Below are 16,116 nucleotides of genomic sequence, written 5' to 3' on the forward strand. Positions count from 1 at the left end.
GACCTGGCAGCAAATAAGCATTTTATTTTTTTGACATAATACTATATACACAATAAACAAGGGAACTTATAAAGTCCCATTTGAAAAACCAGAACATATGATCTTGAACTTGACTACAAATTACTGTATGGAACTGAAAATCATTAACCTACATAAACTACATATTCTCTAATAGTCCATAAGAATTATTTGTAATAAAAGAACATAGAATAATCCTGACACCTACTGATGAAAAACAAATACAGGTAATTCAGATTGTATATGCTTTAACACAAATTAAGGTAATGCAATCCATCAGCACATCATTTTGAATTCACCACCCTGTTGTATTGGCTCCATATTCCAGCACATTTCTAATCTACCTTTTTCCTTAGTACTAAATATTTTCATGAGTGAGAATTAAATTTGGACAGACTAAATGCAGTTTTCGATAAGTAATAGTAGTTTTATTTACATATACAAGAAATAAATGGAACAAGGCAAATCCAAATAATTCTCTATAGTTTTGAAATCCCTTAAAACATACTTTCCCCTTCAGGTATGTGTAAATTTCTAACAGACTTAATAAAATAACCAAGTCCTACACTCAATCCTACCGCAAGCCACTTCGTCCTCAATTTTGAGAAACAAATTAATTCCCAAAATATTGCCAAATTCAGTGACTTCTGACCTTAATTTACCGTACAAATTGAATAAAAGGGACACTTGTTTACAGTCAAAGCTGAGAGCTAATCGTAAAGCAGGACTGAACATACCCAAGTTGCAAACATTGTATAATCTTTTATTCCCGTATAATGGATTTCTTTTAGTATGTTTTTTTTTCTTCTTCGGAAAACCAACACCGTTAAGTGCATAGAAGTACAGTCATATACAATCAATATAGAGTAATGTTGAATAATTAAATGTGCAAACATTAGCCTAACATCTCCCATTTCCAAACTATTTCAATAATGAATGCACACAATGAAGAGGTTTCTCTCAATCTCAACTTTCAATTTAAAGACCAAAACATAACGAATATAGACATTCTTATCGAAAGGCACACGTGTATGTCGTTGCTAGAAATGGACGCCTTCACAGACAGTGCAGAGAAAGTCTCTTTTTGTTGCCATGCTAGTTCTGGATGTCATGCTCTCATCTGCGTCAAGGCCATCCCCATTTCAAGCCCTTCTTAAGGCTTCCTGTATAATTTTGGATACTTGCAAAATGACCTTTAAATGTCTTCAAAGCCTTTGTGGGTTACTTTAGTAGTGCCCACGCAAATAAGGCATTATCATGTAAGTGGTGGCCAAAAGGAGAACCGAAAAATGTGATCCACGGCAAGTAGAGGGAGGGGGGAAAAAAGAAACAATGAGCAATGCATGCTAAAGTGAACAAATTGATGGCATGGACTCTTTCACAATTACAGCTGGTCCTGTAACTTTGTCGCGTGATCCCGCTGGACCGAATCAAAACCCTGATGCACTAGTTACCCTTCTGCAGAAATACAAGAATACACAGCAACAAGGTGGTTAAGCAAACTGGGCTGCAGCACCTTACTTCTTGAGTTGTAGCCAACTGGCATATCCATGACAACAGCACCAAATATGTACCAATATATCGGGCTGAAGAAACTGGCTACAACTGCATGCATCGCAGCTTTGACTCACTCCAGAAACAACAACCTTTAAATCTTTTGAAGTATCCATTAAAATCATTTTTGTGAGTTGTCTATGGTGTATAAAAAAGAATTAATATAATTTCTCTACTGGTAATTATGGACAATTAAATGGTACATTTGACACACTGGTTGAGCCCCTATGTTCAGCAATAGTCACCACTTTTCCTGTGTTGACAGAGGCACGGAAAGGATTGAAGTAAAACCAAGATATGATCCCAAGGGTAGGATGAGAGAGGACAGAAAAACAGCTTTGCAAACGACATCCGTCCAATGTGCTTTCGCCTTAGCCCTCCTGTCCAAAATCTTCTGTGAACTTCTTCAGTTTTTCCAGATCCTGGTCATTCACGGTTGGCTTAGTGTTTGCCAGAGACCTCAGCATGTCCGGCTGCAAACATCACAAGTGTTAAAAAATTACATTTACCAGACACGCTTACCCAGAGCGACTTAAACAGTTAACATGCTTTTACATAAAATTATTTTATATATACACATAAGGATAAGGATGCTTCAGGATATTTACGGAAGCAATTCAGGTTAAGTAACTTGCTTAATGGTACAACAGCAGTGCCCCACCAGGAAATCAAATCTATGACCTTGGACCAAGCCCAGCTCCTCCACCATTATGCTACACTGCTGTACGCATTCATGCCCTGCTGTAACATTCATAAAGCTGGGCTGGTGTATTGTGACTTTGGTTACATGAATCATTAGTAATGCAAATGAAAACCATGTGGTCCCTCCTCACCATGGAGACGATCGGCTCCAACAGCTTCTCCCCAGGTACCTCCATCCAAGTCATCTCTTGGGCTTGAGGGTCTCCAGGGGAACAGGGGGTCAAAAGGTCATCCACCAGCACATTGGGGTCGTCTCTCGACGGCCCGCGTACCTACGCACACAGAAGGAAATTGCGTTCGAAGAAGGCGGGGGGTAAAGCATTGGGACTTCAACCGTTAACGCCAGCCCCGAGAACGCTGCGACAGGCACGTACCTGCTTGAAGTGTGTGGCGGACTGGACCTTCCTGACCGGCTGCATCAGGGCGTCCCTGACGATGACGCTGATGTCAGCCCCCGAGTAGCCGTCCGTCTTCTTGCCCAGGGTCATGAAGTCGGACTCGGTCAGGCTGTTGGGCGTGGAGCCCAGGTGTAGCTTGAACATGAAGGAGCGGGCGTGCTCCTCAGGCAGAGGGATGTAGATACGCTTCTCAAACCTGATGTCAGAGCAGCGGGAACAACCCTCAGTCGACGTCTGATTGGCTGCTCGCCACCCCAACCCAGGCTGGCAAGTCAATACTATCCATCTACTGAGGACATCAACTGCCAACCCAGAGTGCAACACCATACAACAAGCTCTTATATGTAACTTTTCATGCATGAACCCCAGGGTGTCTAACAATATGATTAAAAATAGGATGGCAGAATAAACTATACAAAGCTTAGAAAATTAGCTGGGGTGACTGAAACATGCACAAAGAAATCTGCCTACTCATTTAATTACACTCGACAAATTGCTTTATAATCTCGAGACAATGCCACAACCTCATTCACACTAAACTTCTTATGAGTGAAAAGTATTTCAATATCTACGAGAATAGGGTTCAAATTCAGCTGAACTCATCTTTAAGCTCAATAATGAGCCTGCTGAAACTGCCTAGTGGAACGTTCCACGTTCAGCTCTCCAAACAGCCAAGAACCTTCAAGTTAATTCAGACCACTGCCAATACACTGTCAACTGAACTGCATTTCAGATACTCTAAAATAAATATCCATCAAACTTCCTTCACGATGAGAACCAATGTACTTCGTTTTTGTTGGAAACATTTACATTTTATTTAACAGTATGATCTATGTAAATCAACCCGCTGCCTTTTACAATCTAATTTTCAAACAGTTTTTTGCTCCATGTTTATCACTGATACACACGTCTGAACAACTTGCTTATGGTTTTCTCTCCTAAATACACAATATCACTTATTTCATTAATTACATGACATTTACTTGGCAGACGCTTTTAACCAAAGTGACGTACAATACCGAAGCGGATGCCGAAGGTCTTTGGAACAACTACATTAATCATTGTGGGCTCAAAATTTGGTTTGATATTGGAAACAAAACCTGTTTGCACACAGTCCTTTACAGCATATGCAGAGTTTGCCAGAATACAGTATGCTCCACAAATGGCATAGGCTTTGTGCAGTCATAGGCTAAATGAGGAGGGCCCTTTAAGACTGAGGAACTAATTCAATTAAATCAAACTACGTAGCTTCAATTGCTCGGAACTATAAAAACATCCTGTGTTTGTAATGTATTGATGATTATTCTAGCTAAATTGGCAATGACAGAATGCAAAATTCTTGGTGTTTACACGTACCTTCTTCTGATAGCAGAGTCCAAAGTCCAGGGAATGTTTGTGGCCCCAAGAACCAGGATTCCCTCATTGTCATTTCCAACGCCTGAAATGACCATCGAACCATAAGTAACAATGTTTCCATAACAACCACCCGTCACTCAACACATATTTTTCCCTCCGGTCCAAACGGATTCCTCACAAAACAAATAAATAAATAAACAACACACAGGAATCACATTTGAAATACATCAGCAACAAACTAAAATTTCACTATATGCTAATGACATGTAGAAGCATAATAATATGAAAACACTCAAGCACACTGAGGACCTCTGGCTTCCCAAACTGGCCTTAGATGCGGCCGGTCTGGGGAAAGCGCAGCTGGGTGCATCTCTGCAGCGCGCCTGCTGCTTACCCTGCATCTGAACCAGAAACTCGGTCTTGATGCGCCTGGCCGCCTCGCTCTCGTTCTCACTCCGGGAGCCGCACAGCGAGTCGATCTCGTCGATGAAGATGATGGAGGGCTTGTGCTCCCGAGCCAGGCTGAAGAGGGTCTTCACCAGTCTGGAGGGGGGAGGTGGGAAGGCAGGGAGAGAGGATGGAAGGATTGAGAGAAATGGATATTTGAGGATTTTTCCCCCTCCAACATTTCCCTAACCATCTTCCTAACCAATGTTAACAATCAACTGTTAGAGGAAATGTGTCATGTAAAAAAGGGGGAGGGAAAGAAGGTTTTTATTTCAGCTTACAAGGTATGTTATCAATTTTATACATGTCACATAAGGATAAAACCCAATTATATGAGAATTAAGATAACTGCTAACGATACTAAATATTGACATCCACACAGTCAAGAAAAGTAAGTTTCTTAAATAGAAATTATATAAAAAGCAGTTAAAACCAAATAAAAAAACTACCACTACTTTTCATAAAACCTACTCTTAAATGACATATTTTTGCTAAATGAGATATCACAGGCCAATGCTTTAAAAACTACAGACTTAAAATCCACCACTGATGTCACACATCCCCAGAAAGCTGCCCCAACCCCACACAAAGTGTCTCACTTCTCGCTCTCCCCGAGCCACTTGGACACCAGGTCTGAGGAGGAAATGGAGAAGAAGGTGGAGTTGTTGGCCTCCGTGGCGACAGCTTTGGCCAGGTAGGACTTCCCCGTTCCGGGAGGCCCAAACAGCAGAATGCCCCTCCAGGGAGTCCTCTTCCCTGAGCACCACAGAGACAGCAGGTTAGGAAAGCAGACAGCTCAGCCTAATGGCTGCCAATGGGTAGAACAGATCAAATGAAACAGCTTGCAAAAGGCAAGGTCTGTCTTACAGAAAAGAAAATGAGAAAATACTATTGTATTTAAAAAAATAAAATAAAAAAACAATTAATAGTAATGGACACATTACTTTATTCACATCCCACCTGGACAGAGGGACAGAGAAACAGACATGCCCTGGCTCTAGGCCATCTTAGGCAGAAAGAAACAGTATCACACTCTCTCAAAAGAACAGGATATGGTTAAAGGGCTGCAACATGTGTGAATCCCTCTGTACCACAGGCTGAAAGTTCACTCATCGCATAGCATTTGATGCATTTACAGGTTTAATAGAAACAGGGTTCATACACTTTTTCACCAATGATTTTCAATGACTTTTCCATGACTTCTCCACAACCTTTAACTGAATTTCCATGACCAAAACAAATGACTTTCTCAGCGGGACAATTTAAAATTATTTATTGTAACAGTTCCAACTACCCTGTACCCTCCAACAGACCCTGAATGGTCTTGATATCTGGGTTGAGGAGCACAAAATGAAACTCAACCCAAAGAAATGTAAAGTTTTACATGTCACCCACATGAAGCATCCACCTGCCCTGCCGACTCTCCATTGACCAGAACATCCTGGAAGTCTGTGACACTGTCAAGGTCCTGGGGGTCACCATCCAGAGTAATTTGCATTGGGACAGTCAGGTGGACCACATGCTGACCTCAGCGAACAGGAAGCTTTTTGCTCTGCGTCGCCAGAACTGGTTTCCATCTACACAGGCTACGTACGCCCGGTGCTGGAGTATGCAGTCCCCGTCTGGCACAGTTCCCTGACTACAGACCAGGCTAAAAGGCTGGAAAGCACGCAGAAACGGGCTTGTAAAATCATACTTGGCCAGACGTACTCAGGGTACCCAGAGGCTCTCTGCACTCTCGGATTGTGCACTCTATCAAAGAGACGCACTCAACTGTGTCTTGGCTTTGCCAGAAAGCTGCTAAAGTCCAACTTCAGTGACTGGCTACCCCCCCTCAGGGAGGAGCTCGCAGGTCATTACACAAGGAATTCAAACCAACTGGCCATCCCAAGATGTCGAACTGAGAGATACAGGAGATCACCAATCCCCTATATGTGCAGACTCCTAAATGACAGCGGATTTTAAATTTGGGATACGAGATTAGATCTCAGCTTAGATAATTGCAATATTTAAAATTTTTTGTCTACTTAGTATTGATGTTTTATTGTAACAGCAAAATAATTCAGTGTTTTTAATGACAACTGTCTTTATGAACCTGTAATAATGCTGAAAGGTCAATAAATAAATAAACACTAAGTAAAATTAGGTCTGCATCTGAAACATATGGTGCCTCTCTAAAACAAATAAACACCAGACAGACACACTTAGATACATTCTCTCATATTTTAATTCGAATAGTTTAACATTTTTGTCAATGTCTCAAACAGGGCTCTAAATTGCTCCCGAAATTTAATCTGTGCGACCTCGAAATATAACTGGGAGCATTTGTGCGAGTGCAAATAATTGTTCTGGTGCGACCTTTTTTTTTTTTTTTTTTCCAGTCGAACGTCTCTTTCTCTGTACATGCGCTAGTTAGTACTCAGCATGTCCCTTGTGAGCTGACGGTGACCCTTCTAACCAATCGCGAGCTTGACATTCTTACCTTTAATGCTGATTTTAAATTGGTTAATATTAGCCTTCAATGACTCCCTTTCGCTGCACTCCACTGTCACGCGACACAGAGAGCTAACGCGTAACTAATGTTACCTGAAGACAAAAGTTTATGTTCAATTTATTAGCGTTATCGAAAGCTGAAAAGTTGAAGCGGACGTTTTGTGTAGCGACCCGGCTGGAACAGCTAATTTCTCCGATGCAGTTTACTGGCCGTTGATTTAATTAGCGGTATTAATGTGACGAGAAGCGCTTTGTAGTTTGAATGCATAACACGCAATTCCTTTGAAGAGTGGACACATTTTATGCGTGACAGTTTAACTGTTACTTGTAAACCGTACTGTTATATTGTCGTTTTTTATTAATAAAAAATCTATTGCATATATTGTTGGTGCTCCTTACATTTCGGTGGGTGTTCCTAAGTTTTTGAAGTTGGGAGCACCAGTGGTAACAAGTAAAAAGTTAATTTCGAGCCCTAATATATTACTGAAGCTGCACTTCCCTGGCATATTGTCGTCACAGTAGGGCCTACGTTTACTAACTGCTACATCAGCAGGGGCGTGCCTGTAAACAGACTGAGCCGGACCGAATTAACTTCTCACACCACCAAAATACCGCAAAGGTTACGTGCCAATTTACGTTTTATTACTATACATACTATTTTTATGATAGGATTAATTAGTAATTATATTTGATGCAGCTTTAGCTATATTTCCATTACTTTTCAAAAAATATTATTTTCCATAACTTTTCCATGGCCTGGAAATTGCATTTTAAATTTCAATGACTTTTCCAGGTTTTTCATGACCGCACGAACCCTGTAGAAAGTAGGTTAGCCTACTGAGTGAAAGCTGCCTGTAGGTGGTTCCCACTCAAACAAGTCTGCTTCTAGTAAAGCCTGGATTGGCTCCAAGTGCCGTGCATTGGGAGGGCCACTACCGATCCTGTGTTTTAAAAATCCGTTGTCTGGGTCTATTGCTTCACCACACAAAACAAACTGAACATTAATGTCAATGAAATACTGTTAGTTAATGAGTGGCAAAGGACCACAGAAAACCCATTTCTGGTTATGTAGATGAAGCCTGGTCTTCTGTACCTGTGAACAGGTGTGGGAATTTGATTGGCAGTATGACAGCCTCTTTCAAAGCCTCCTTTGCCCCCTCCAATCCGGCGACGTCATTCCATTTGATATTTGGCTTTTCCATGATAATGGCCCCTGCGACAGAGAGAATGTAAAAAATCTCATTTGAAATTAAAAACATATGAATTACATTATATTACATTTTATTATATTCACATAGTAGGTGCTTTTTATCTAGAGCAACTTACAACATATAAAAAACACAAGTGCATTCACCCAATTATATGAATAACAGTTCAGGCTCGGCAAACAACTTTCTCAGACCAGCGAGTAAAGATGCAGCATTACAAAATGCTCTAGTGCATTTTAGCTATGCTATCCAAGCTATAAATTCAAAAGGCATAGAAATTAGACATACTATAGAAGATTTTAACCCTTGCTGTGGTCTGTCCTCAACCCTGCCCATTCACCTCGGTTTTTTAAAATTTTTAAATATTTTATATATATATATATATATATGCCGTTTATATTTTTAGATCTACATTTTTGGTTGCCGTCAAAGAAAAGCAATTCCAAGGTTGACTCTGGTTCGTGAACGAGCCCAGTCGGCTTGTCATTCCGCTTTACTTGTGCTTCTTCACCTCTGCCATTGCAGTAACACTCCACCGAAACCTGATGCCACCCCACAGGCTCTGTAGCCACACCCACTCCTCCCCACACAGAAAAGACCGTCACACCCAGAAACGTCCAGTATACATTTTAAAAGAAGCAATACAGGCAGAGGAGCAGAGATTCAGCAAATGTTCACAAAGACAGAGATTGCTAGTGCATCATAGATGAGACTGAGCATGGTCATTCTATAATGTTTCCAAATCATGCACTTTAAAGAATAACTCCATAGCAAGATATACAACTGGAGATATACGGTCATGAATATATGCCTCACCAAACAAATACATTTGCTGGAAAAGAGCAAATGGCATACAGAATTGAAATCAGATGAGAGGTCTAAAATAAATGTACTGTGGTAGGGGAGAAATTTACCCTGGAGCTGGTTTTGAAACTTCTTTTTCTCTGGGTCATCGCCGTCATCGCTTTCGTTTCTGTGAAAAGATTCGGCAGAACAATTCCGTTTCGTCAAACCGGAACCACGCCACGCATATCAGCGACACTGATCTGGCTCAGAAACACGTCAGGAGATCGAGCTGCGTTTCAATTAGACCGTGACAAGCTAACGGCCTCTGAGAAAAATCTTCCACGGGACAAAACGGTGAATTAAAAAAAAAAAATTAAAAAAATAAAAAGTTTTGGCTTGAATAGTTAAAGCCCCTCCACACTCACCCCTTATCATCCGATTGGTTCTCCACACTCACCCCTTATCATCCGGTTGGTTCTCCACACTCACCCCTTATCATCCGATTGGTTCTCCACACTCACCCCTTATCATCCGGTTGGTTCTCCTTCACTGGCTTGGCTGGGGGTGCCTTCTCCTTCTTTTTCAGGTACTCCTTTAGTTTCTCTGCACGGTCCAGGTACTCGGCACACTTTCCGCGGATACTCTGCTTGGCCTTGTCTCCTTGAGCTTCATCTGAGCAAGGACAGGAAAAAGGACAACCCAACTTTTGTCACTCTTGTAATACTGGCTCCTGTTCATTATTAAGAAACAATGAGGACTGCCCAAACAGCACACAGCACAGAATTCATTGGTCAGACAGACACAAAGGATTAGAGCTTATTTATTTGCACCTGGTCAGGCTTAAACGATCAGATCTTCAGACACAAGCCTTTCTATAGACTCAACCTTGATAGACATGCTGATAAGGGTTTTGTGTATATAATATCCACAAACAAACTGCTAATCCATTAAATGGATGCAGGTGGTAGGGATGGCGGCAGAATTATGCACCTATGGAGAATAACAACTGACTTTTTTGAAAGATGTACAGTACACCTTATGTTGAGATGCATAGATTGTAATTATCAATAAAATAAACTGACAGCATCCACCATTAGAACACCTCCTGAGAGGGCCCACTGAGCCCTGCAGTGTTTTCAGTGGGGTTAAAATGGACAAATCAGTGAAGCCATGGTGGATTGGCGATTCCTTCCCCCCCCCCATGATAACAAAATGAGACGGTTCATTTTACTCATACAGGCCAAAAAAAAATTGCAATATAAAACATTATTTTAAAAAATCATATACAGCATACATTCAATCATTTCTACAAATACTAAAATATTTGAAATTAAACCATTAGTAAAGGGTTTAGTCAGATACAGTAGACTGCAGTATCTCTGAACAGCCCATATCATACAACAATTGTTGCAGTCTAAAAGGAGGAATGAGGAAATGGTAACACACATAGGCCTCTAATTTCTTACATTTGACGACATGTAGGAAGTACTGCACTGCATGCTGGTATAAGCGCAGGGCTTCTTCATAATTCTGCGCTTTGTCCTCTTGCGCTGCTTTGCTAGCCAGATCTATGGCTTTCTGAAATTATAAAAAAAAAAGTAATAAGAAAGTTAATTTGGGGCCATGACCTTCATTAGGATGCGAACATCACGAGAACACCACACGTTCAATCTGAGATTAACAATGACATCAACCTCTGTAGCAGGCTTAAATGACTGGCTCTTCAGTCTTTCTGAAGGAAGATGTGTCAAATGACAATGTTCCTGAAGGGCTCTGCATAAACTGGTGCTCACGTTAAGCTCTTAATGACCCCTTAACGACTCGTGCTAATGCATTGCATTATTACTCGGCTTCAGTTCTCTTTTCTTTTTTAGGTAAATTAAAAAAAATTTTTTTACTGTGTTTATAACACCGACTGTGTGTACAAATAACTAGTAAACCATGAGACAAGTATTGTGTAACTCAGCCAACATTCCAGGACACTTGACTAGTACAATGATTCAGGGCATTCTCTCTGACATAATCATAATCAGGCATAATCACTGAAGCCGCAAATTTATGACAGTCCTAACATAACTAGCGGGAGTGTGTGGAATAGTGGATCGGGACCGATCTTAAAAGAACAGATTCAGATGGCAAACGCCATGTGAATAACCGGAGAGCTTATTTCTCTGAATTCAAATAAAGCATAAACAATCTGCCTGTCAACTGTCACGTGAATTAGGCTAAGTAATGCTACATAGTAAAATTCAGCAGATTAAGACCAGCAGAAACCCACCAGTTTTCATTTCCCCGCACTTGCATAAATGTAAATAGCTGCTGTAGTTTTGACTAAAAATAGGCACTTAACTCAAGAAGTATCTATTAATCATTTTGTCTATCGTTACAATACTTACCGAGATAACATATTTCAAAGTGAATTCCATTGTGTTCATCACAGATACAGTAAACTAAGAAATTGCCGTTTATTTAAAATTCACGACAGAATTTCACTCTCTCTTGACAGTGAAACTAAGACTTGGATCGTTTCCAAATGTTAACTACAGGAAAACGTGTACTCAACTTCTACGAAATCATATTCTGGAATACAAAGCGAAAATAAATACCATTCCAAGTTACCAAAGTTATCTGACAGAAAAGCAGATGGTTAGCTGAAGTTACATAGCTAACATTAGCAAGATAGCTTGGACACCTGAATTTGGCAGAAAAACACCGGTATTAAAAAAAAAAAAAAACTCGCCCGGGTGAAATGCTATTAGCAAATTAAAATGGTTCAAAGGTTCAAATCTAACCAACTAGAATACGAACGACATATCTGCAAGCTAATCTATGATGGCAACCAACCGGTAATATTCTCTGAAGTCTAGAAAGTAACAAGGGAATCAAGTTAGCTCATTCGATATTATTTTATCTAGCTAGCTAAGTAAACTAGCCAGTTAGCAAAACTGACTGGATTGGCGTGGCTATCTACGTGCAACCTCTGATTACTTCGCTAAACTAGGCCGACTTTGCCTGGATTAAGTAAAATTGGTTAAATTAACTAATTTAACTAAACGAAAATCCAGTATCGTCAACTTCAAATCTAATATGATCACATTAGTCTAATCTAACGTTAGCTTGCAAGCCCGTGTTTGTGGTAGTAAGCTGGCTAGCTTGACGGGAAATACAACTAAACTAGTGTTACCAAGCTAATTTTGTGCGAGTTTAAGCATTCTCTTAATTAATCTAGCTAATACTGACGCCAAATCATAGCTAATTAAATTCTTAACTTGCTAACGTTAGACTAGTAGCGAAGTACGGTTACACAGTTGGCAAAACAAGTAAGCTAACATCAGCTAACGTTAGCGTTAGCTCACTCGTAAATTAGACATTTATAACAGAGCATCTAAAAAATAAAGTCAAACACACCATCTGGACCGTCTATACATATTTATTTTGCCAGCAAGCTAAAATCTATTAAGTTTAAAGCTATTTCGTGATGTATTTTACAGTTAAACAAACGGCGAAGTGTGTGTGAACATGTTATTGTTTCTGCTTACCTGCAAATTGTTGTTGGCAGCCATGGGGCTGGAAAAACTGGTATACCGTCCGACTCACCAAAATATCACGTTACTTGAATTTACGGCGTCGTTCAGTCCTAAAACAACGATAAACTACCAATTGTACGACAAGAGATGTATCCAATTGATGTGTTTTTCAACTCCGTTTTTAGAGCGTTAGATAATTGTTCGTGCGAAAAGGAAAAAAAAAACTTCCGTATCAAGATGTCGAATGTCACTTCCGCCTGAAGCTCTCACGTGGCTACAAGAATGTTCTGATGTCAGTTCTGTAGACACACCCTACGCACCCTTTTTCGTATTGACAATGGCAAGGCAGCTCCTACTTGCAACCCTTGGCTTATTTATAATGAGGATTTGTTTATCAGGGGATAGCCCAAACAAGAGCTATTAACAAGCATAAAAAGTAGGAAATTACGTGTACCGCTCTGTATTATGACTTGCAGCTGCACAGATATTATTTTGAACCGCTGAAACGTTATACCTGGTAATTAGGAGATTATTGAGATCATGGTAATATTTTTTCAGCGCAGATGATTGATTTGCAGGCGTCAACAGTTCCCCTAGTGCAAAAACCTTTTTACACAGCAAATGTTGGCTACTGACCACCAATAAGACAACTCGTCCAGGGCATACTACTGCAGTAGCAGCCATAAATAAATATACATAATGCCAGAGCTTGGAGATGCAATAACCTCAGACTAGTTCCCTACTCACAATATAGGATGCTGGCAATATGTACAAAAGTGAACATGCCTAATCACCATCTGCTGCCACTTGTTCAATTTACATCAGAATCACATTGTCACATACACTCAGTGTGAGTGAATTGCAGCACAGTGTCATCTGAATAGGTGTAGCTGAAAATCCGTGTTTGAGCTGTGTGTTCAGTGTGCATGTCCAATTAGCATATCATAGGTTTCTCTCCCTGCATCTTAATGGCGGGCCATTCCAGTCATTTAGGAACAGGACTGCGAAACATTGACCTGACATCAGCATCTAAAACTAACACAGCACAATGTATCAACTAACTCTGAGATTGTAAATGGTTATTTAGGCAAACATCAAAGTTCACAGAGACCTCTTTCTTTTCTAAGTAGTCCTTTAGCTCTTCCATTCTGTCCAGGTACTCCTTGCACTTGTCTCTGATCTTCTGATTGCCAACTTTACCCTGTGGTTCGCCTGCATAAAAAAACAAAAATGGAAGCATTAGTAGTTTCAACATAAGCTGCTTTTCCACCGCATGGTACCGGCTCAACTCGACTTGACTGTACTCGACTTTTTTGGTTCTCCATCGGGCAAAAGTTGTGGATAGTACCTGGTACCTGGTACTTTTTTGGTATCACCTCCGTCGAGGTTCCAAGCGAGCTGAGGCGATACCAAAAGGTGATGTGAAAATACTGCAGACCACTGATTGGTCAGAGAGAATCGTCACTTATCCTCTTGCGTCGCCTTTGGGCAACCAGCCGTCTCGTCGTCTGAGCTCTGATGTAGGATTTCCCAAACGCTCCTGTTTTTTTCAGCAGTCTTTTGTCTTGCTGCCTTGAGCCTCTTCTGAAACAAAATTTGCCTCCTTGCTGTGACAAACAGCCACATACGGAGAATCAAGAACACCATCCCTTTGATGTCCTCCATTGTTCCTGTGTGTGTCGCATTTAAAATTACGTCACGGCAGCTTCATGTGGTGTCGCTATGACGACCAACTACATTGACAGGGGTATTAATCTGCAGTGGAAAATGAAGTACCTGGTACCAAAAGCGAGTAGAGTCGAGTAGAGCCGAGTCGAGTTGAACCGGTACCATGCAGTGGAAAAGCGGCTATATTTACTTTAGCGACTGTCCTGTGGTGAAATGTAAAATGTCCTTGCAGCAAGACAATGTGTAAAGGACAGTGTTAGTTTAATTGTTTTACGCTTACATGCTAAAACCCCAACCAGGCTCATCAAGGATATGTATGAACCAGAGCGACTAATACTAATACTAATACTTTTTACATAGTATCTATTTATATACCTGGATATACAGTATACTGAAGCTATTTAGGTTAAGCACATTGCTCAATGGAACAGCAGCAGTGCCCCACCTGGGAATCAAACCTGCAACCTCTCGGTTACAAGCCCAGTTCCCAAACCGCTCCAGCACCGGACAAAATTCCTTGGGCACTCACGTTTCACTATGTGAAGGAAGAACTGAACAGCGTGCTGATACAAACGGATGGCTTCCTCACAGTTTCCGGCCTGGTCCTCTTGAGAAGCCTTGCTTGCTATTGATATAGCTTTCTGAAATAAAGGTAACAATGTGAGAAGGTAATGCTCAAATACAACTTATCATCAATCCTTGTAAACCATTATTAATAATAATAATAATAATAATAATAATAATAGATAACACAGATAAAATATAAGAATTTACAGTTCATTAATTAATTTATAAATATTATCATTCAGGAATTAAAAGTTTTGAGTGAAAAAAAAAACACTTGCAAAGAAAAGACACTACAGAGTGTACTGAACTGGATATAAAAGGACATAGGGAACACCAGACAGATTGGTCATAATCCATCACTTTGTTCAGTAAGATTCACCAGGTGCAGTTATACACACAAGCACTTCCCCTAGACCAGTGTTGGCATAGGAAAGAAGAGTAAAGAAAGTAAAACAGGTGAGAACATTGTGCACTGGAGCAGTGTACCTGGAAGACTAAGGCATCACATCACCAAAGAGCTACATGGCCAAAAGACTTTCATCAAAACAAATCCATAGTTTGATTCACTTATGGATGGATATAACTTATGAAATATGTAATCTTCAGATTAAATATTTTGTATCAACAGTGTCATACAAACACCCAAATCTGGACTAGACATTTTAAGATTTTACTGCACTTAGCATACTGATGACCGGTAGGTGCTGCCGTTTCTTATGAGTAATACTGCTGAGGAAATACAAAACAATGTACCAATTCTAGAAACAGAGAGTTTTCTGGTATCTTGTACAGTAGAAATAAATGACGCTTACTGGATCCTGCTCAGTCCGTTCTTATTGGAGATCCCTATTTGGCCAATTGGAGTCATGTGCGTGGAAACGACAACGAGATAAACAACTAGTCCGACCAGATCCCTTACGCTTATCAGCTCTTATGACAGATGTTTATATTTATCCCAGAAGGAAGCATAGGCGAAGCTTTTAACATTTGTTCTCGAAATATCTCCTCGTTGCCCAGTTTAAGTTTTAGCCACGTGCTAAAACAACCTCTAGCTTATCTAGTCGCTTATTCGTGGTCGCTTTCTCAAAGTTGGAACAGCATGGAGCTAGCAACCCGATATTCTCGACAGTAGCCTACAGTGTAAAACAGGGCACGCAGGTTTCTTCCGAACGTGTCACGATTTCTCCTCAAAATCCTGTGGACACGATAAACACTGGTTTCGTGTTCATTTTCCATGTTGGAAAATTGTATTTGTTTTAGTTGTTTTACCTGCAAGTTGGTGGGCTCCATGATGTAAGAGGATCCAATAAGACGCCGACGAAAACACCTGATCCGGTCTTTAGTTTCGTTTACAGATGTTTCCTTCTTAACTTTTCCCCTCTCCTTTCTTGC

The 16,116-nt window shown here is 40.5% G+C and overlaps 1 protein-coding gene across 2 annotated transcripts; it reads right to left on the reverse strand.

Annotated features, from left to right (window-relative positions):
* Positions 1 to 4: 4 nt before the first annotated feature.
* vps4b (vacuolar protein sorting 4 homolog B) lies at positions 5 to 16,116 on the reverse strand. 2 transcript variants are annotated; one of them, XM_035428428.1, is made up of 13 exons: positions 15,994 to 16,116; positions 14,687 to 14,798; positions 13,601 to 13,701; positions 10,429 to 10,540; positions 9,484 to 9,634; positions 9,091 to 9,149; positions 8,062 to 8,181; positions 5,075 to 5,231; positions 4,423 to 4,571; positions 4,029 to 4,110; positions 2,649 to 2,868; positions 2,406 to 2,546; positions 5 to 2,045 (listed from the first exon to the last, which is right to left on the reverse strand). In XM_035428428.1, exons 1-13 carry the CDS (start codon positions 16,012 to 16,014, stop codon positions 1,944 to 1,946), a joined length of 1,527 nt encoding a protein of 508 aa, XP_035284319.1. In that variant the 5' UTR covers positions 16,015 to 16,116; the 3' UTR covers positions 5 to 1,943. The 2 variants fall into 2 exon arrangements, with proteins under 2 accessions (XP_035284319.1, XP_035284320.1); XM_035428429.1 differs by lacking the exons at positions 13,601 to 13,701; positions 14,687 to 14,798; positions 15,994 to 16,116 and adding an exon at positions 12,502 to 12,836.

This window comes from Anguilla anguilla, chromosome 8, assembly GCF_013347855.1.
Source record: "Anguilla anguilla isolate fAngAng1 chromosome 8, fAngAng1.pri, whole genome shotgun sequence".
Lineage (NCBI taxonomy): Eukaryota > Metazoa > Chordata > Actinopteri > Anguilliformes > Anguillidae > Anguilla > Anguilla anguilla.